We start from the raw sequence: 17,486 nt of genomic DNA, 5'->3' as shown, positions 1-17,486 counted from the left end.
ACACTTGATAAGACAACGAATGTAGATTATACCTTACACTTGATAAGACAACGAATGTAGATTATACCTTACACTTGATAAGATAACGAATGTAGAGTATACCTTACACTTGATAAGATAACGAATGTAGAGTACACCTCACACTTGATAAGACAACGAATGTAGATTACACCTCACACTTGATAAGACAACGAATGTAGATAACACCTCAAATTTGATAAGACAACGAATGTAGATTATACCTCACACTTGATAAGATAACGAATGTAGATTATACCTCACCCTTGATAGGATAACGAATGTAGATTATACCTCACACTTGATAAGATGACGAATGTAGATTATACCTCACACTTGATAAGACAACGAATGTAGATTATACCTCACCCTTGATAGGATAACGAATGTAGATTATACCTTACACTTGATAAGATGACAAATGTAGATTAAACCTTACACTTGATAAGACAACGAATGTAGAGTATACCTTACACTTGATAAGACAACGAATGTAGATTATACCTCACACTTGATATGATAACGAATGTAGATTATACCTTACACTTGATAAGATAACGAATGTAGATTATACCTTACACTTGATAAGATAACGAATGTAGATTAAACCTTACACTTGATAAGATAACGAATGTAGATTATACTCACACTTGATAAGATAAAGGATGAAGATTATACCCCACACTTGATAAGATGACGAATGTAGATTATACCTCACACTTGATAAGATGACGAATGTAGATTATACCTCCCACTTGATAAGACAACGAATGTAGATTATACCTCACACTTGATATGATAACGAATGTAGATTATACCTTACACTTGATAAGACAACGAATGTAGATTATACTCACACTTGATAAGATAAAGGATGAAGATTATACCCCACACTTGATAAGATGACGAATGTAGATTATACCTCACATTTGATAAGACAACGAATGTAGATTATACCTTACACTTGATAAGATAACGAATGTAGATTATACTCACACTTGATAAGATAATTACACTTGATAAGACAACGAATGTAGATTATACCTTACCCTTGATAAGATAACGAATGTAGATTATACCTCACACTTGACAAGATAACGAATGTAGATTATACCTCACACTTGATAGGATAACGAATGTAGATTATACCTCACACTTGATAAGATAACGAATGTAGATTAAACCTTACACTTGATAAGATAACGAATGTAGATTATACTCACACTTGATAAGATAACGAATGTAGATTATACCTTACACTTGATAAGACAACGAATGTAGATTATACTCACACTTGATAAGATAACGAATGTAGAGTATACATCACACTTGATAAGATAACGAATGTAGATTATACTCACACTTGATAAGATAACGAATGTAGAGTATACCTCACACTTGATAAGATAACGAATGGAGATTATACCTCACACTTGATAAGATGACGAATGTAGATTATACCTCACACTTGATAAGATAACGAATGTAGATTTAACCTCACACTTGAAAAGATAACGAATGTAGGTTTTATCTCACACTTGATACAGTACTTTACAATAACTTCATGTTTTAGCAAAATCATCGAAAATTGTATTTTGGAGGACTCTTGCTTATTATATATAATGAAATATTTAGCAATATTGACCAGGGGGAAAAAAATAGATTCATATTGTGTGATTTCTGTTAAGCGGTTGACAGTGTTTGGCCTAAAGGTCCTATACATAAGCTCAGAACATAAGCCATTGGTGGAACTCACTGCTCTGGTTTGAAAGTAATTTAGCAGATAGATTGCAAAGAATTAGCACTGAATGGTATTAGTCTCAGTTTAGTGTTATAATTGCTTGGGTACCCCAGGGGTCTAATTCTGGCCCAATTCTGTTTCGCCTTTCCATTCTTGATACATTGTTTTAATTTTAGTCTTTCTATTAACATTAAGCTTTTTGCAGATGACAGTTCTTTGTGTTTAATAATTGACAGAAACCCAATACAGGCAGACCAAGCTCTCACGAATGGCCTTGCTAATTACGTGAATGGGCATGTATCTTGGATATAAAGAAGGGTGCCAATTTGAGCCTTCCGGTGGCTATCACCGATAAGTTTTACTTTATTTTGTATAAACATACCTTAGAATTATGACGTCAATATATGACATTAAATCAAGGTCAGCTTGGAGAGCATTCTGAGATATGAGGGGGTAAATTGGGGTAAAAAAATCACAAATGGCATCTTTTCGACAAATCTAAATGTTATTTTTTGAAAGTTTTTTTTTATATTTGTGATGTATTGTGTAACAGTAAGGCTGCAAATAATAAAAATGGCCGACAAAAAAGCACATTGTTGATAAGAAGGTCACTGTGATCTTGTAGTATTTTGACTTAATTTTGTCAACGAATATTTGTATTTTGTGCAAAAATACACATTAGAACCATCAATAATCTTACTGAGTTGTATTTATATGTATCTTAACCAAATCTCATGAAATGGCGGTCGAATTGAGCGGGAGGGAGATACTTTTTGCATACTTTTTTTTTAAATATTAGGCGCACAGCAACTGTTATCTTTTATCTAGACATGCATTCAACTTTTTTTTTATTCGATTCGATTAAAAAGAGATACTGACAATAGGTCATGTTCAGGTTTTCTTCGGAAAAACTAAAAGGTTTCAATTAATGTACGATATAGAAAGCCTAATAAATAAAAAATAAAAAAAAATAAAAAAAAATAAAATGTTTTACAACTATTTCGTTTCCTGAAAGATGGCTAACGATAGATGAGAAGGTTGTTGGGTTTGGTAGTTAGTCCTATTATTTTCGTAAAACCCAACTTGTGTTACATGCATATATACATAGTATACACGTAGGCTTTTGGTAAAATCCCTCCTACTATGCTATGTTTATTGACATACAATATAAACATGTCAGAAAAGAGAGTAAATAATTTGGGTGTTGTATGAGTGTTGTAGTATGATATCATCCCCACATGTTGCTATATTGAAATTACCTCCCTTGCTTTCTTACACTGTTACTTTGTATATTATTTTTTATTTCAAAGTAAATTTAATCTCAATGAATCAATACTGTGATAATATGTTTGGCAATTGTTTTGGCCAATCATGTGATATTTTATTCAGGCTGAGCCTGTTATCTAATCAATTTGACAATAGCAATTTAGCAATGCTATAGATTGGTTTAAATGAAATATGATACCACCCAAAACTCGATGACGGTAGTTCCGCATAGGTACACCCGGTCTACAGGTAAGTTACAAAAGCACGTTACAGTTAGGGTTCAATACAAATGAGCTTTTGTACTGTACAATAAAGCCTGTTTATCGGAATATCGATTTGTTCAATTAATGATATACGGAAGAGCAGTAGGGCCAAGTAAAGGAAATAATAACGTTATTTATAACTCGAAATTTCGACTTAATTACTCAAAATTTCGAGATGATAACGTTGAATTCTAACTCGAACTTCCGAGTAAACAAGTTGAAATTTCGAGCTTGGTCCAATAAAACAACGAAATTGAATGATTTTATTTGGCCCCAACGCCTTTCCGTTTTATCATCAGTGTAGGGTTTTTTTTATTTAATTGTCTGCATGTTTCAACAGTAAACTGGTAAACTCAATCACATTTGTGTAAACTTAAGGATATTTTGAACACGGGAAAATATTCGCAGCTTATTTAATATTGCGTAATCACTAATGAGTGTAATATAGCAGGATTATATCACTTCAAATTCATGTACATTGTACATACTCACTTGAAACCCAATCCTTCCAAAACGTTTTTCAGACGTAGTACATAAGGTTGATCGTGTGACGAGTAAGATATAAAGATATGGTGCGTTTTTCCGGGCGGTAAACTTCTCTGAGGCCTTATTGGACTTGGTTGACAAACATTGCTTGCAGGTTCAATGTTTTCTTCGTGTAATAATGGAACGATTTCGTCATCAGACATTGTTCTTGAAAACAAAAGTGCATGGCGTATTAAAGCTGACAAGACATTTATAACATGTAGTGGAAAACGGATCAATTCCAAGTCGTTAACTATCAAACAGGGAGAATACAAATTTGTATTGATTACCCTTTTGGAATGGTATGATTCAAGTGTTGGTTTGTTAGAAGAATACCACTCTACCTGACAACATTATATACTCAATGCGCCACCAAAGTGGAACATATATGTCATGATAGGTTCTATAGGATCCTTGACATACTAATAATAAATGTTTCTGAATGGACGAAATGACAATGTGGTGCAGTATAAATGTGAAGTTATTTGGTTTTCTGTTTCGACTTTCTCAAACTACATGTTTCCTTACTTCGTATTTCTTGTGAATACAGTAGTATACATATATCCTGCACATCTATAAGTTCTAAAACGTACAGTTAGTTCAAGCATAAATATGTCGTTACATTTCAATATGATGTTAAGACATTTTAACGCAATACATTTTAAGTTTGTAATGGTGCATGCAATTTCGCTTTGAGGAATTCCCATATGTCTACAGTACAGTACTAGCATTGATGTACACAATGCACACACATTCTCTAGAAATATTTATCAAAATAGCTAGTATTCATTACAGGAAGAGTTATGTTTTTCGCTGAATATTCATCTAGCGCGGTTGTATGTGTGGGAATGTTTCGTGCATACCACACACATGTATTGGTCTTGTTACGGTGTCTTCATGCTTGACTGCCACGACCAATATTTATCTCATCTAAAGGAGTGCTAAAATCTACCTCCCGATACACAATTTGGAAGACATTAAATGCACCTCGTCATGAAATGCTGCCGGAGAAATACAGCTCAGGGTTCCAAATTTTGATTTTGAATATGTTCTTCACTGATATTACTTCAAGAAGGTTTTCCTGAAGACTTGGTGATTATTTGCATGAACATCATATTATTTCAGTGTACTTTTATTTACTGTTTTTTTATATTTAATTCACAATGAAACCTAAATCGATGTTTCCCTGTAATTTTGTATACATCCCGTATATATTTTGTCCCTTGACTCTTATAATTTACAAGAAAACAAAGCACCCGTCGGTACGTGACTGATTTGATATATTTAGACACAGGAAGTGAGCTAATGCACAGCTCAACACACATACCCTATGTGACACCATGGATAGACACCAGCTTCGAGTGTTTGTTGTAATGTTTTCGACCATTGTTACACAGGTAAGAAGATGCTTATCGTCATATATATAACAATTTATCACATTCTGTACACACACAAATATTAACTATTGATTTTGTGTTTTTGTTCCGATCAACACGACATTTGTAAACATATATTCTTACCTTAAAATATGAAGTCGAGCGACTCCTTCCTTCATTAAACTAATACACGAGTGCAGACGTTCTGTTATGACAAAGGGTGCACAGTTAAATAGCCATGTCTATCGAGGCGTCAACAAAATACAGGTGTATTCATGCATATTTTTTATTGTCAACTTGACAATTCGCAGTTCAGACATAACCGATGAAGAGCCGTTCGGGTATAATATTACCAATTGCATCACGACGGGAGACGCCATTAAAGGAGACATCATGACGCGTACGGGAGATACCATGGCAGGAGACATTATTACAGGAGAAACGGACAACATCATGTTGGAAAATTTCATGACGTGACTAACTTTAATGGAAGACACCATGTTAGGAGATACCATGTCGTTGTCTTACGTCATGGTGTTTACAGTTTTGATATGGCCGTTATGTTGTCTTCTGTCATAGTGACTACCGTCATTGTGTCTCCATCATGGTGTTTTCTCTTGTTGTGTCTTTCTCCAAGGTTTCTCCCATCATGTTGTCATCCGTCATTGTGACTTCCCTCAGTGTGTCTTTTGTCATGATATCTTTCTTTATTTTGTCTTCCGTCATTTTGTCTTCCGTCATGGTGTCTTCCGTCATGGTATCTTCAAAAATAGCGAGTCTCGTCATGATATCTTTTGACATAATGTTTCCAGTAATTGTGTCCTCCGTAATGGTGTCTTCCGTCATTGTGTCTCCTGTCAGAAAATACTATGACGGAAGACATCATGTTAGGAGACCCTATTGCGGAAGACATCATGACGAGATACACCATGTCAGGAGACACCATTACGAAAGACACTATATCAGGAGATACAATGTCGAAAGACACTATGACAGTTAACACCATGACATATTTCAGTGCCAAAATATACTTCCAAACCAAATCTTGTTAATCTATATGAACGGGTTTTGCTGAAATTGTCCTAGTAGGGAAAGAACAGATGTGAGGACAAAGATTTTTAACAAAGGGCCATAATTCCTTCAAAAGGGTCGAAATGAAAGGAAAATACCCTTATACACGACATCTGGGGGGTAATTACCATATCTGTAAACTTTTATTTGAAATAGGCCTAGTAGATAAGGAGGCAGTTTTTTTAACAAAGGGCCATAACTCCTTTTAAAAGGGTCAGAATGAAAAAGTACATCTTAGAAGCACAATCTCAGGGGGCAGATACCATATCTGAAAACTTTCTTTGAAAAATGGCCAAGTAGAATTAGAGAAGTTGTCAGGACAAGCATTTTTCAACGAAGAGCCATAACTCCATAAAAAAAAGGTTGAAAAAATACCTGGATGCACAACATCAGGTTGTTGTTATCATATCTGGACACTTTCATTGAAATTGGTCCAGTAGTTTTAGAGAAGTTGTGCCGGCAAACATTTTTAAACTAAGGGCCATAACTTTGTTAAAAAGAGGTATAATGAAAAATTAAATACCTGGATGCACCACTTCAGGTGGTTGTTATCATATCTGGAAAGTTTTGTTGAAATCGATCCATAGCTTTAGAAGGAGTTGTCCGGACAAAAATTTTCAGGAATTTCCTTCTTCTACCGTAGGGATTAAGGGATTTTAGGGATTTAATCCTAATTTAGTATGAAGCATCCCTCGGCAAAGGGGACTCAATATTAAATAAATGATGGGTTAGGCCCCCCTTGAGGGCAGAGGGGCGGGGCCCAATAGGGGATATAGAGGTAAAACCTTTAAAATCCTGTTTCTATCGTAGGGATTAAGGGATTTTTTCCTAATTTAGTATGAAGCATCCTTGGGCAAAAGGTGACTCAATGTTGTATAAATGGTGGATGTGGCCCCCGGGGGCAGTGGGGCGACGCCCAATAGGGGAAATAGAGGTAAAACCTTAAAAAAATCCTTCTTCTACCGTAGGGATTAAGGGATTTTATCCTAATTTAGCATGAAGCATCTTTTTGCAAATGGGGCACGAATTTGTATAAATGGTGGATGTCGTCCCTTGGGGGCGATGGGACGGGGCCCAATAGGGGAAATAGGGGTAAAACCTTTAAAATCCTTCTTCTACCGTAGGGATAGGTTTAAGGGATTTCATCCTAATTTGGTCTGGAGCATCCTTGGGCAAAGGGGACTCAATTTTGTATAAACACTTAGTGTAGCCTCTTGGGGCTGAGGAGCGGGGCCCAATAGGGGAAACATAGCAAATACTTCAAAATCCTTCTTCTTCTGTAGGAATGACAGAATTTTGTCCAATTTTGATATGACGCATCCTTGGGTGAAGGGGAAGCATAAACGGTGGGTTACGCGCCCCTTTGGCTAGAGAGGCGGTGGCCCAAAAAGGAATATAGAGGAATAGCTTTAATTTCCTTCTTCCTCCGTTGGTATCAAGATATTTTTACCAAATTTGAATCAATTTTGTATACAAGGTGGGCGTACAAATAAATAATTGTTTGTCAGGCTGTAATGTTTTACTTATTTGTCATGGTAACTAATACGGTTGTAAGGGTTTGTATATACAGTTTCATGTAAACACAAGTGAAGTTATGAAATAATTTGGTACAGGGCTGGAGTGTCGGACAGTTATGTTTTTGTATTCATTATTTTTGAGTTCTCCATGCTTGTTAAACATGTTTATATTGTGAGATGGCCATTTTTTACTCCATCTTTGCTGTTGTAGCTTTATGTTAAGATAAGCATTTATAGTACTTAGTACATCTTTAAGTATTGTAATGTTTGATCAAAATTGACCTTGATTGATACGTCATTAATAAGTGACATTAACAACACAATACAGTCTCCATTATTATTTAGAATCCTACATATGAACTAACATCAAACTAGTATTGGTATCTTTGTTTGGTTCAGAGATGACATAACCATTTTTGTATAGATCATTTCTTTGTTGATTACAGATTTGTATCGTCAGAGGGGAGGTACTGGTACACTACAAAGGGAACAATTATGTGGAATGTCCATCGGGTTCCTACCAAGTCGAATTTTCCTCCAATTGCACTGACAACTGCCCTCCTAATGCACCGTATATAGTGTCCGATTTATGTTTGGACTACTGTCCTGTGGGTTTAAATTACACGTGTAATAGGAATCATACTATCCCTCAATCAGCTGCAACAAAACCAGGAAAAACAGCAGTCTTGCGATGCCAAAAAGGAATTTGTCCGAAAGAGAGACCGTTTTGCTTTGAATATCATTGTTTGTCAGATTGTCCACATGAAATGGTTAGTGAGGATTTCTCATGCGTCTACCATTGTTCTAATACGACATCGATGGTGTACAACAAATCATGTGTGAACGAATGCCCCCGAGACTCTCCCTACCATGAATCGGGTATTTGTGTTTCAAAATGTTCAACATATAATATACTTTATGGCAACGTTTGTGTCCGCGACTGCCCAGGCAACATGTTTCGGTATCATAAGACGTGTACACCATCATGCCCAAAACAAGCGCCTTTCGAATTCGAGGCTTTAAATACAAAATTTTGCTTGGATTCCTGCCCGGATTTTACTTTCGTTGATCGGCATTTGTGTAAGCTACAGTGTCCGGAGGGATTTGACTTTCTTTGGAACAGAACGTGTGTTAGAACGTGTCCAGACTCGGCCCCAATTATCTATGTATTGAACAAAAGAGTCCAACAATTTAAAATTCCGATTTGTATTACAAACTGCCCCGATGACATGTTTTCCGATGGTATTTCGTGTGTAAAAACCTGCGAGAAGCATATGTATGTGTTTAATTCAACCTGTGTTGACCGCTGTCCTACCAGCCACAGACTGTTAGAGGGCAGTACATCACCATATTCCTGTGTCTCACAATGCCGAATTGAGGAAAATTTGAACGACAATCGTTGTACTGCGGAGTGTCCGGGCGACAAATTAGTTTTTAACAGAACGTGCGTCTCTGAATGTCCCAAATCTAGTCCGTTGGTAGTAAATCAAGAATGTCTCTCTCAATGTCCCATACATTTATTGAATGAATCTGGGACATGTGTTTCACGCTGCAGTAAGGGACATTACATTTTCAATACGTATTGTGTAAAGAGATGCCCAGAAACACACAAATTTATGGCTCACGGGAAATGCAATACTAATTGTTCGATTAATAATTTACTGATTTGGAATAATTCATGTTTCTCTTCCTGTCCTAAACAGGCCTTGTATACCTTCAATCAAACATGCTTAACGGTTTGTCCACTCACTCATCCTTTTGATAAAAGTGGACGAACATTATATTACTACTGGTATCACTACTGTGTGGCGTCCTGTAGTGATAGCATTAGTCCTCCGGTTTTGCTATATGGAAGTAAATGCAAATGTTCAGCACACTTACTCTCTCATAATTCTACATGTGTTGAAAACTGCCCATCGCCATATAACTTTGTTTATAACGATGAGTGTCTTGCACATTGTCCTCGGTTCTTAGTAGGTTATAATAACACATGTCGAGACTCGTGTCCGGAACATGCTAAATATGTATACGATGGTTTGTGTAGAGAGGCGTGTCCATCGTCACATCCGTATTTTGCAACGTATCCAAATTCATTAACTTGTGTCGATAGATGCCCTGACAGCAGCAAAAGTCCGGCGGGGAGGTTTTTATATAACATGACATGTGTAAAAAGGTGTCCCAATGCAACTGTTTTATATGGATCAGATTGCATCGAAAAATGTCCCTTAGATAAATCATTGATATATAAAAAGGAGGACGACAACGGGAATTATATAATCGTGTGTGTAGATAAGTGCCCAGGGACAACCTTCACAAGAGGGAATAATTGTTATGACCAGTGTCCAGAATCCTTAGCTTCTTATTGGCCGAACCGCACGTGTTTAGAGCAATGTCCTAAACATAGAAGATTTCGTTATCGATTTAGAACGAACGGTAATAATTTTGCTTACAAATGTAAGTCATCATGTGACAGAAATATTTTCGATAGCACTAGTTGTGTGGATGTTTGTCCCCCTGAAACCCCCTTTGTATTAGGACAAACTTGTGTTCCGAAATGTCCAGCAACACACGTGTTTCACGAACAACAGAATTACCGATGCTTGGCAGCATGCAAACCCCCTCTGGTTGAACTTAACCACACATGTCTCATATCTTGTCCTGCAAGTATTCCTTTTGTTATGAACAAAACTTGTGTTGAAAAATGTCCAAAACCGTTCAATATGACATCACCTTCCTATCAAGGTCATACATGTGTACAGGAATGTATATATCCATTTCTCCGAGAAAACAACAAATGCACACAGGCCTGTACTGGCAAGTTTATTGTCAACAATGTATGTGAAGACATTATCGGATGTCCGAATGAATACAGATATATAGAGAAGTCTTCACGCGGAACAATCTGTCGAAAAGTCTGTCAGGAAAACGAGTTCGTTTTAGAAGATGTACAATGCACACAGAAGTGTCCGAAATTCGCTGCAGGAAACCAGTGTGTCGAGAGCTGCCCAGATACACATCCCTACACAGTAAAACCGAGTTATTCATTTGACAGAGATTCCACATGTTATGCAACCTGTCCAAAGCTTACACTTGACAAATTTTGTGTGAATGATTGTCCCCTTTCCTATCTTTTGTTAAAATCTAACAAAACGTGTGTCAAGGAATGTCCAGCATCGGATCCCATTAAAGCAGACGACGAATGTCTTAAAACGTGTCCCTCGTTTCAGTTTCTTTCCGGGAAAAATACATGTGTATACGAATGTGATAGCTCTGAAGGACTATATGCCTACGAATCAATGTGTGTCATACAATGCCCTAGTGGAACGTATCCTGCATATCCAGAAAACACATGTGTAACCGAACCAGAATGTGATATTTCTGAAGGATTATATGTCTACGACTCAAAGTGTGTCACACAATGCCCAAGTGGAACGTATCCTGCATTACCAAAAAACACCTGTCGTCCGATTTCACTTGGTTATATTCTTCTCATTACTGTTCTGGCTGTAATCGGCATAACCTGCCTATTTGTAGCATATTTGCTGTTCAGAAGGAACACATTTTGTAGGTGTAAAATTAAAGTAAGTATATGATACTTTTACCTTTTTTTACAGGTCTGAAAGATTATAAAATGAAAATTAGCACCTTTTCTTAACTTGCTTACTCTTGCTGAACGGACTCATCTGATAATAGTATTTACTATGAACTTTCGTTTTGAACATAATGTATACATATAGTAACATAGCTGTATGTGTTAGCATACAAAGTCATGAATAATATAATCCCTGAGTATATGCTCTCCCGTTAAGACTCATGATAAGATACACGTATAGCGTATGAGTCGCCACAAATATTAAAATTGTTTTACCAACTCCCCACATCGAGAGTATTAGAACTATATTTCAGCTACTTCGAAGTCTTGATGTAATCAGCTTTAAGATAGCTCTCCACTAGAACTTCAACGATATATTGTGCGAAAATATAGATCGCGATATTTTGAATATAGTACGATACACAATATGTTTTGGAGGTTACGATACACCCGCGATATTTTTCGTATTTTATCGTTTCTGAATTAAGTCTACTCCCATCCGTTCCAACATGGCGAGTGACAGCTCTTGCTCGGCATGAACGTCCAAAGACGTGAATTGTTTGAAACTTTAAGTCATGCAAATTTTGAACCTAGTCTATTTCCAATTTTAATATTGCCATTAAAAAATCGCAACATATGTTTTATCTTTGCTTCTCCTGTTTCTCTATGTATCGTGATATGTACTGATTGTGACCACAGTATCGTGATATGTACCGTATCGTTACCATAGTTTCGGGATATGTACCGTATCGTCATGTTAATGTACCGTTGCAGCTCTGCTTTCCACTTACAATATTCATCATAAAGCTTGTACTGTATATATAACATGATAGCTAATGTGTTGTATGCTAAAATTACGTTTTTGATTAAATCAATGGAATCAATATTTAAGAGAAATTTATCGTAAAGTCATAAATCCTCGCTGTTAAAAATAGAACAAAATTATAACTAGTAAAGTAAAGTAAGGAAACGCCTATTTAAACATTTAATTGGTTTAGTTTGGTTTCGCTTAACGTCATAATTACAGCTAATGTCATTTAAGGGCGTGCTTATTTTTATTTTTTTAACGTCTTATTAACAGCTAAGGTCATTTAAGGGCGTGCCTCAATGTGTATTGTGAAAGCGTGTATATGTGCCAGAGACAGGGTATGTTGGTGTAGTTGTCTCCTTGTGATAGCGCGGATCTTTTGCCTAATTACAGTACCATCTCACTGAAATACTTTGCCGAAGGCACCCAGCACAGTATTCCGCCCAGTCACATTATACTGACAACGGATGAAACAGTAAATATGTATTCACCATACATGTATGGCCATTCCGTCCTTCTATTCTATTCAGTTTTAACAAATTAAAATGTATGTCAGATTCTTTTTCGAAATATATGTAGATGTAACATAAGGAACAATGTGCCTTTAAAACCCTATTCAACGTTAACTACAGTCTATTTACATTTGACTGCAACAGAGAATGTATTCTTTGGAGTATGTTTATGTATAATGTTCCAGAATGAAATGTTTACGTTGTTTGCCTTTCTGCTTCTAAAACTTATACTTTAAATAGGTGTTCGTATTTACGTAATCAAGTGGACTGACGCTGTTGGTGGATTATTAGTCCAGCTTGGCCGTTGATTTGTAGCTCGAATTTATTCTGTAACAGTTCCCCTGCAACACAAGTTAAAAGTAGACAAAAGTTATAAATGCACGTTATTAATGTACACGTGCAACTACGAGCAAGTCCCATCATTTTAACTCTCCCAGACTATGTTTATGCTCTTACTTTTTGTCAGTAGCGAGGCGGTACCGGGACAGCCACTTACAAACCTACTTATTTAATCGCACCTTTAAGGATACTTAACTTTGTCATACCGAAACCGTTCTGTTATAACTAACCTTAGACACATCCCCTTTAGAAGTTTGTATATAATTCATATCAGTGTTAGATTTCACAAGATTGTATCACAAACACAGGGACCTGAGATGTGTTACAGCTTTATTTGGATCTACACTAACGTGTTCAGAGTAATTCTACACGTTTTAGGGCTTTAAATCAACTTTCGGTAAAGATTCGTAAATCTATGTAAGATTTCCCGGCATACCTTCAGCACTTGCACATTTTTATGTTTCTGTCTGCCTCATGAAGACTACATGTCACATGTTTATTTTTATATTTAGCCTGATTGCCAATGAAAACCCTATAGTTTTATTTGTATATTATAACGTTATATATATCATTTACGCATTTTAATGTAGAGATGGTGCTTTTTTGTATACAATGTCATGTTCGATTATGGTCAATCTTGAAATCAAACTGTTATATTTTATAAACTGATTTATGAATTTTCCTGTCATTTGTGAATCCTCGAGTGTGTGAATAGCGCCAACTATAAACCTAGTCTTGCTCAACCAGACTCTTGTTGTCTTCGCAAGCTACGCCAAACAGAGAGTCTGGTCATACCCAGTGTTATCGTTTGGTGAAGTCATAACGCGGCTTACCAGAATTCTGGTAAATGATTTCATTGGTCAAAGGTAAACACTTTTGAAGTCAGAATTTGAGTGGCGCAACATTACATAGAATATTTTAATTCATGAAAAAAACTTACCTGAAACGAAAATAAAAACACTGCCTTCCGGTGATGGTAATTTTAAAGAATCGTGTTTGACCAGACTCTTAAATTACAAATGATCAAGCGTCTGGTTGAATGAGACTGTTCTGTAGAGGAGGCGTGTGCTTTCTTTTTTCCATGTTCGATTCTGGTCAATCTTGAAATAAAACTTTTAGTTTCTATAAATATATTTACAAATTTCCCTGTCATTTGTGAATCCTCACGTGTGTGAAAAGCGCCAACTATAAGTCACGATATATTCCGAACAGCGCAGCTATTTCATCCCAAAAATAACCAGCCAATCTCGCCACATGTGAACCTCATAAATATAGATGGAAAAGGAGTCTCTTTAACTGAAAAACACTTTAAAACTTGGAAATGCCGTGTGTTTTTGAAGGAAACGGTGCTCATGTCTCCGGAAAGAGAATTTTGGGTGCATATATGAGGTTTGTAAAAGACACATTATCAATCTTTCCAACGGTATCAAGCATGTTTTTGTACAACAATGAGAAATTTGATTTTTGATGCAAGAAAGTTTGGTTGGGTCGATTTTTCGACATCGAGAGCCTTCCTCCTCTTCTCGTATATATCATCAATGGGAAGTGGCATTGTTAATCTAAACTTCTAAAACGTGTAGTATTACCCTTAACACTATAGTTTAGGTCAAATAAGGTTGTAACAAATTCTAAGATACCTGTGATCACAAACAGTTGTGTGTAAGAGTCTCATTACAACAATAAATTACATCTGTTTCAGAAAAACAATGTTGAACAAGCAGATACAGATGACGGATGTCTTACTTTGGAGATAGACGCTACGGACGATGCAGTAGGGCACGAATGCGATGCTTCGACTTTAGAAATGTATAACAATTCTCCAGGGTACCGACAAAATACTCCGACAATACAAACAATGGACGATTCGTCAATTTACAAACATGATACACAGCCAATAGAGCATACGCACGATTCGTCAAGGAATATACACGATACATCGAGAAGATTTGCTATGGATCATTCTTTAATGTGCAAACACGATACACAGCCTAAAGAGATTGCGGACGATTCGTCAATGTACAAACACTATACACAGCCTAAAGAGATTGTGGACGATTCATCAATGTACAAACACGATACACAGCCTAAAGAGATTGTGGACGATTCGTCAATGTACAAACACTATACACATCCAATGGATTTTGTGGACGATTCGTCAAGGTACAAACACGATACACCGCAAATAGAGATTGTGGACGATTCGTCAAGTTACAAACACGATACACAGCCTAAAGAGATTGTGAACGATTCGTCAGTGTACAAACACTTTACAAAAACAACAGATACTGTGAGCGATTTGTCAAGGTACGAACACAATACACAGTCAAAAAGTGCTGAGTACGATTCGTCAAGGTACACACACGATACACCGCCAATGGATCTTGTGGACGATTCGTGTAGGTACAAACACGATACACCGCAAATAGCGATTGTGGACGATTCGTCAAGTTACAAACATGATATACAGCCACAACCTGCTGAGAACGATTCATCAAAGTATAGCAAGACACACAGCCATTAGAACATATGAACGATTGGTCAAAGAACATACACGATACAACTCCAAAATGTGCTGTGGACGATTCGTCAAGGTACAAACACGATACACCGTCAACAGAGATTGTGGTTGATTCGTCCAAGTAAAAAGCACGATACATCGCAAATAGATACTGGCGACTAATGTCAAGACACATATATTATATGATTGTTTCTATTGTATTTAATTCATTTTTCATATAAGTGTTTGAATCTAGATTTGACTATCGTTTTTAATTCATTTTTGCTGTAAATTATTTGAATCTAGCTGTGACTTTCGTGTTTAATTAATTTTTGCTGTAAATTGTTTGAATCTAGCGTTAACTGTCCTTTTTGAATTCATTTTTGTTGTTAATTGTTGGAATCTAGCTTTGACTGTCCTTTTTTAATTCATGGTTGCTGTAAATTGTTTGACTCTAGCGTTAATTGTCCTTTTTTAAAATCATTTTGCTGTAAATTGTTTGAATCAAGCTTTGACTGTCCTTTATTAATTCATTTTTAATGTTAATTGTTTAAATCTAGTGTTAACTGTCCTTTTTAATTCATTTTTGCTGTAAATTGTTTGAATCAAGCTTTGACTGTCCTTTTTTAATTTATGATTGCTGTAAGTTATTGAATCTAGCGTTGACTGTCCTTTTTTAATTCATTTTTGGTGTAAATTGTTTGACGCTAGCGTTAACTGTCCTTTTTAATTCATTTTTACTGATAATTGTTGGAATCAAGCTTTGACTGTCCTTTTTTAATTCATCGTTGCTGTAAATTGTTTGAATCTAGCGTTAATTGTCCTTTTTTAATTCATCGTTGCTGTAAATTGTTTGAATCTAGCGTCAACTGTCCTTTTTTAATTCATTTTTGCTGTTAATTGTTTGAATCAAGCTTTGACTGTCCTTTATTAATTCATTTTTAATGTTACTTGTTTAAATCTAGTGTTAACTGTCCTTTTTTAATTCATTTTTGCTGTAAATTGTTTGAATCAAGCTTTGACTGTCCTTTTTTAATTAATGATTGCTGTAAGTTATTGAATCTAGCGTTGACTGGTTTTTTTAATTCATTTTTGGTGTTAATTGTTGGAATCAAGATTTGACTGTCCTTTTTTAATTCATGGTTGCTGTTAATTGTTTGAATCTAGCGTTAACTGTCCTTTTTTAACTCATTTTTGCTGTTAATTGTTTGAATCAAGCTTTGACTGTCCTTTTTTAATTTATGATTGCTGTAAGTTATTGAATCTAGCGTTGACTGTCCTTTTTTAATTTATGATTGTTGTAAGTTATTGAATCTAGCGTTGACTGCTTTTTTTAATTCATTTTTGGTGTTAATTGTTGGAATCAAGCTTTGACTGTCCTTTTTTAATTCATGGTTGCTGTTAATTGTTTGAATCTAGCGTTAACTGTCTTTTTTTAATTCATTTTTGGTGTTAATTGTTGGAATCAAGCTTTGACTGTCCTTTTTTAATTCATGGTTGCTGTTAATTGTTTGAATCTAGCGTTAACTGTCTTTTTTGAATTCATTTTTGGTGTTAATTGTTTGAATCAAGCTTTGACTGTCCTTTATTAATTCATTTTTACTGTAAATTGATTGAATCTAGCGTTAATTGTGCTTTTTTAAAATCATTTTGCTATTAATTGTTTGAATCTACCGTTAACTGTCCTTTTTTGATTCATTTTTGCTGTAAATTGTTTGAATCAAGCTTTGACTGTCCTTTTTTAATTCATTTTTGCTGTAGGTTGTTTGAATCTAGCGTTGACTGTCCTTTTTTAATCCATTTTTGCTGTTAATTGTTTTTATCTAGCGGTGACTGTCCTTTTTTAATTGATGATTGCTTTAAGTTGTTTGAATCTAGCGTTGACTGTCCTTTTTTAATTCATTTTTGCTGTTGATTGTTTGAATCTAGCGTTAACTGTCCTTTTTGAATTCATTTTTGGT

General features: G+C 35.7%; 2 protein-coding genes across 4 annotated transcripts in view; one reads left to right on the top strand and one right to left on the bottom strand.

Annotated features, from left to right (window-relative positions):
- LOC110441694 overlaps nucleotides 1–5,386 on the bottom strand; it is a 22,728-nt gene extending 17,342 nt beyond the window's left edge. The window contains exons 1-2 of one of the 3 annotated variants that reach the window (XM_021484912.1): nucleotides 5,334–5,386; nucleotides 3,777–3,981 (exon numbers count right to left, since the gene is read on the bottom strand). Coding sequence is in view for 1 of the 3 variants with exons in the window: in XM_021484914.1 (XP_021340589.1) it covers nucleotides 3,781–3,981; nucleotides 5,334–5,368 (236 nt within the window). In the remaining 2 variants the exon portion in view is untranslated. The remainder of the gene's footprint in view (nucleotides 1–3,776; nucleotides 3,982–5,333) is intronic. The other 2 variants (XM_021484911.1, XM_021484914.1) reach the window with 2 other exon arrangements.
- A 3,322-nt stretch (nucleotides 5,387–8,708) lies between these two features.
- On the top strand, nucleotides 8,709–15,709 carry LOC110441696 (proprotein convertase subtilisin/kexin type 5-like). Its single transcript, XM_021484915.1, has 4 exons — nucleotides 8,709–9,485; nucleotides 9,888–10,401; nucleotides 14,728–15,140; nucleotides 15,189–15,709. Exons 1-4 carry the CDS (start codon nucleotides 8,731–8,733, stop codon nucleotides 15,547–15,549), a joined length of 2,043 nt encoding a protein of 680 aa, XP_021340590.1. The 5' UTR covers nucleotides 8,709–8,730; the 3' UTR covers nucleotides 15,550–15,709.
- The last annotated feature ends 1,777 nt before the right edge of the window (nucleotides 15,710–17,486 follow it).

This window comes from Mizuhopecten yessoensis, unplaced genomic scaffold (genome assembly GCF_002113885.1).
Source record: "Mizuhopecten yessoensis strain PY_sf001 unplaced genomic scaffold, ASM211388v2 scaffold716099, whole genome shotgun sequence".
Taxonomy (NCBI): domain Eukaryota; kingdom Metazoa; phylum Mollusca; class Bivalvia; order Pectinida; family Pectinidae; genus Mizuhopecten; species Mizuhopecten yessoensis.
The sequence above is the reverse complement of the archived record's forward strand: the minus strand, read 5'-3'. Positions and strand labels throughout refer to the sequence as shown.

What these genes read in the sequence shown, in the direction of transcription:
- LOC110441696 (XM_021484915.1), top strand. Translation starts at nt 8,731, where the DNA reads ATGTTTCGGTATCATAAGACGTGTACACCATCATGCCCAAAACAAGCG. An exon ending in TCCTGTCCTAAACAGGCCTT is followed by an intron (nt 9,486 to 9,887) that starts GTATACCTTCAA and finishes TTGTGTCGATAG; the next exon opens with ATGCCCTGACAGCAGCAAAA. An exon ending in ATTGTGGACGATTCGTCAAT is followed by an intron (nt 15,141 to 15,188) that starts GTACAAACACTA and finishes CGATTCGTCAAG; the next exon opens with GTACAAACACGATACACCGC.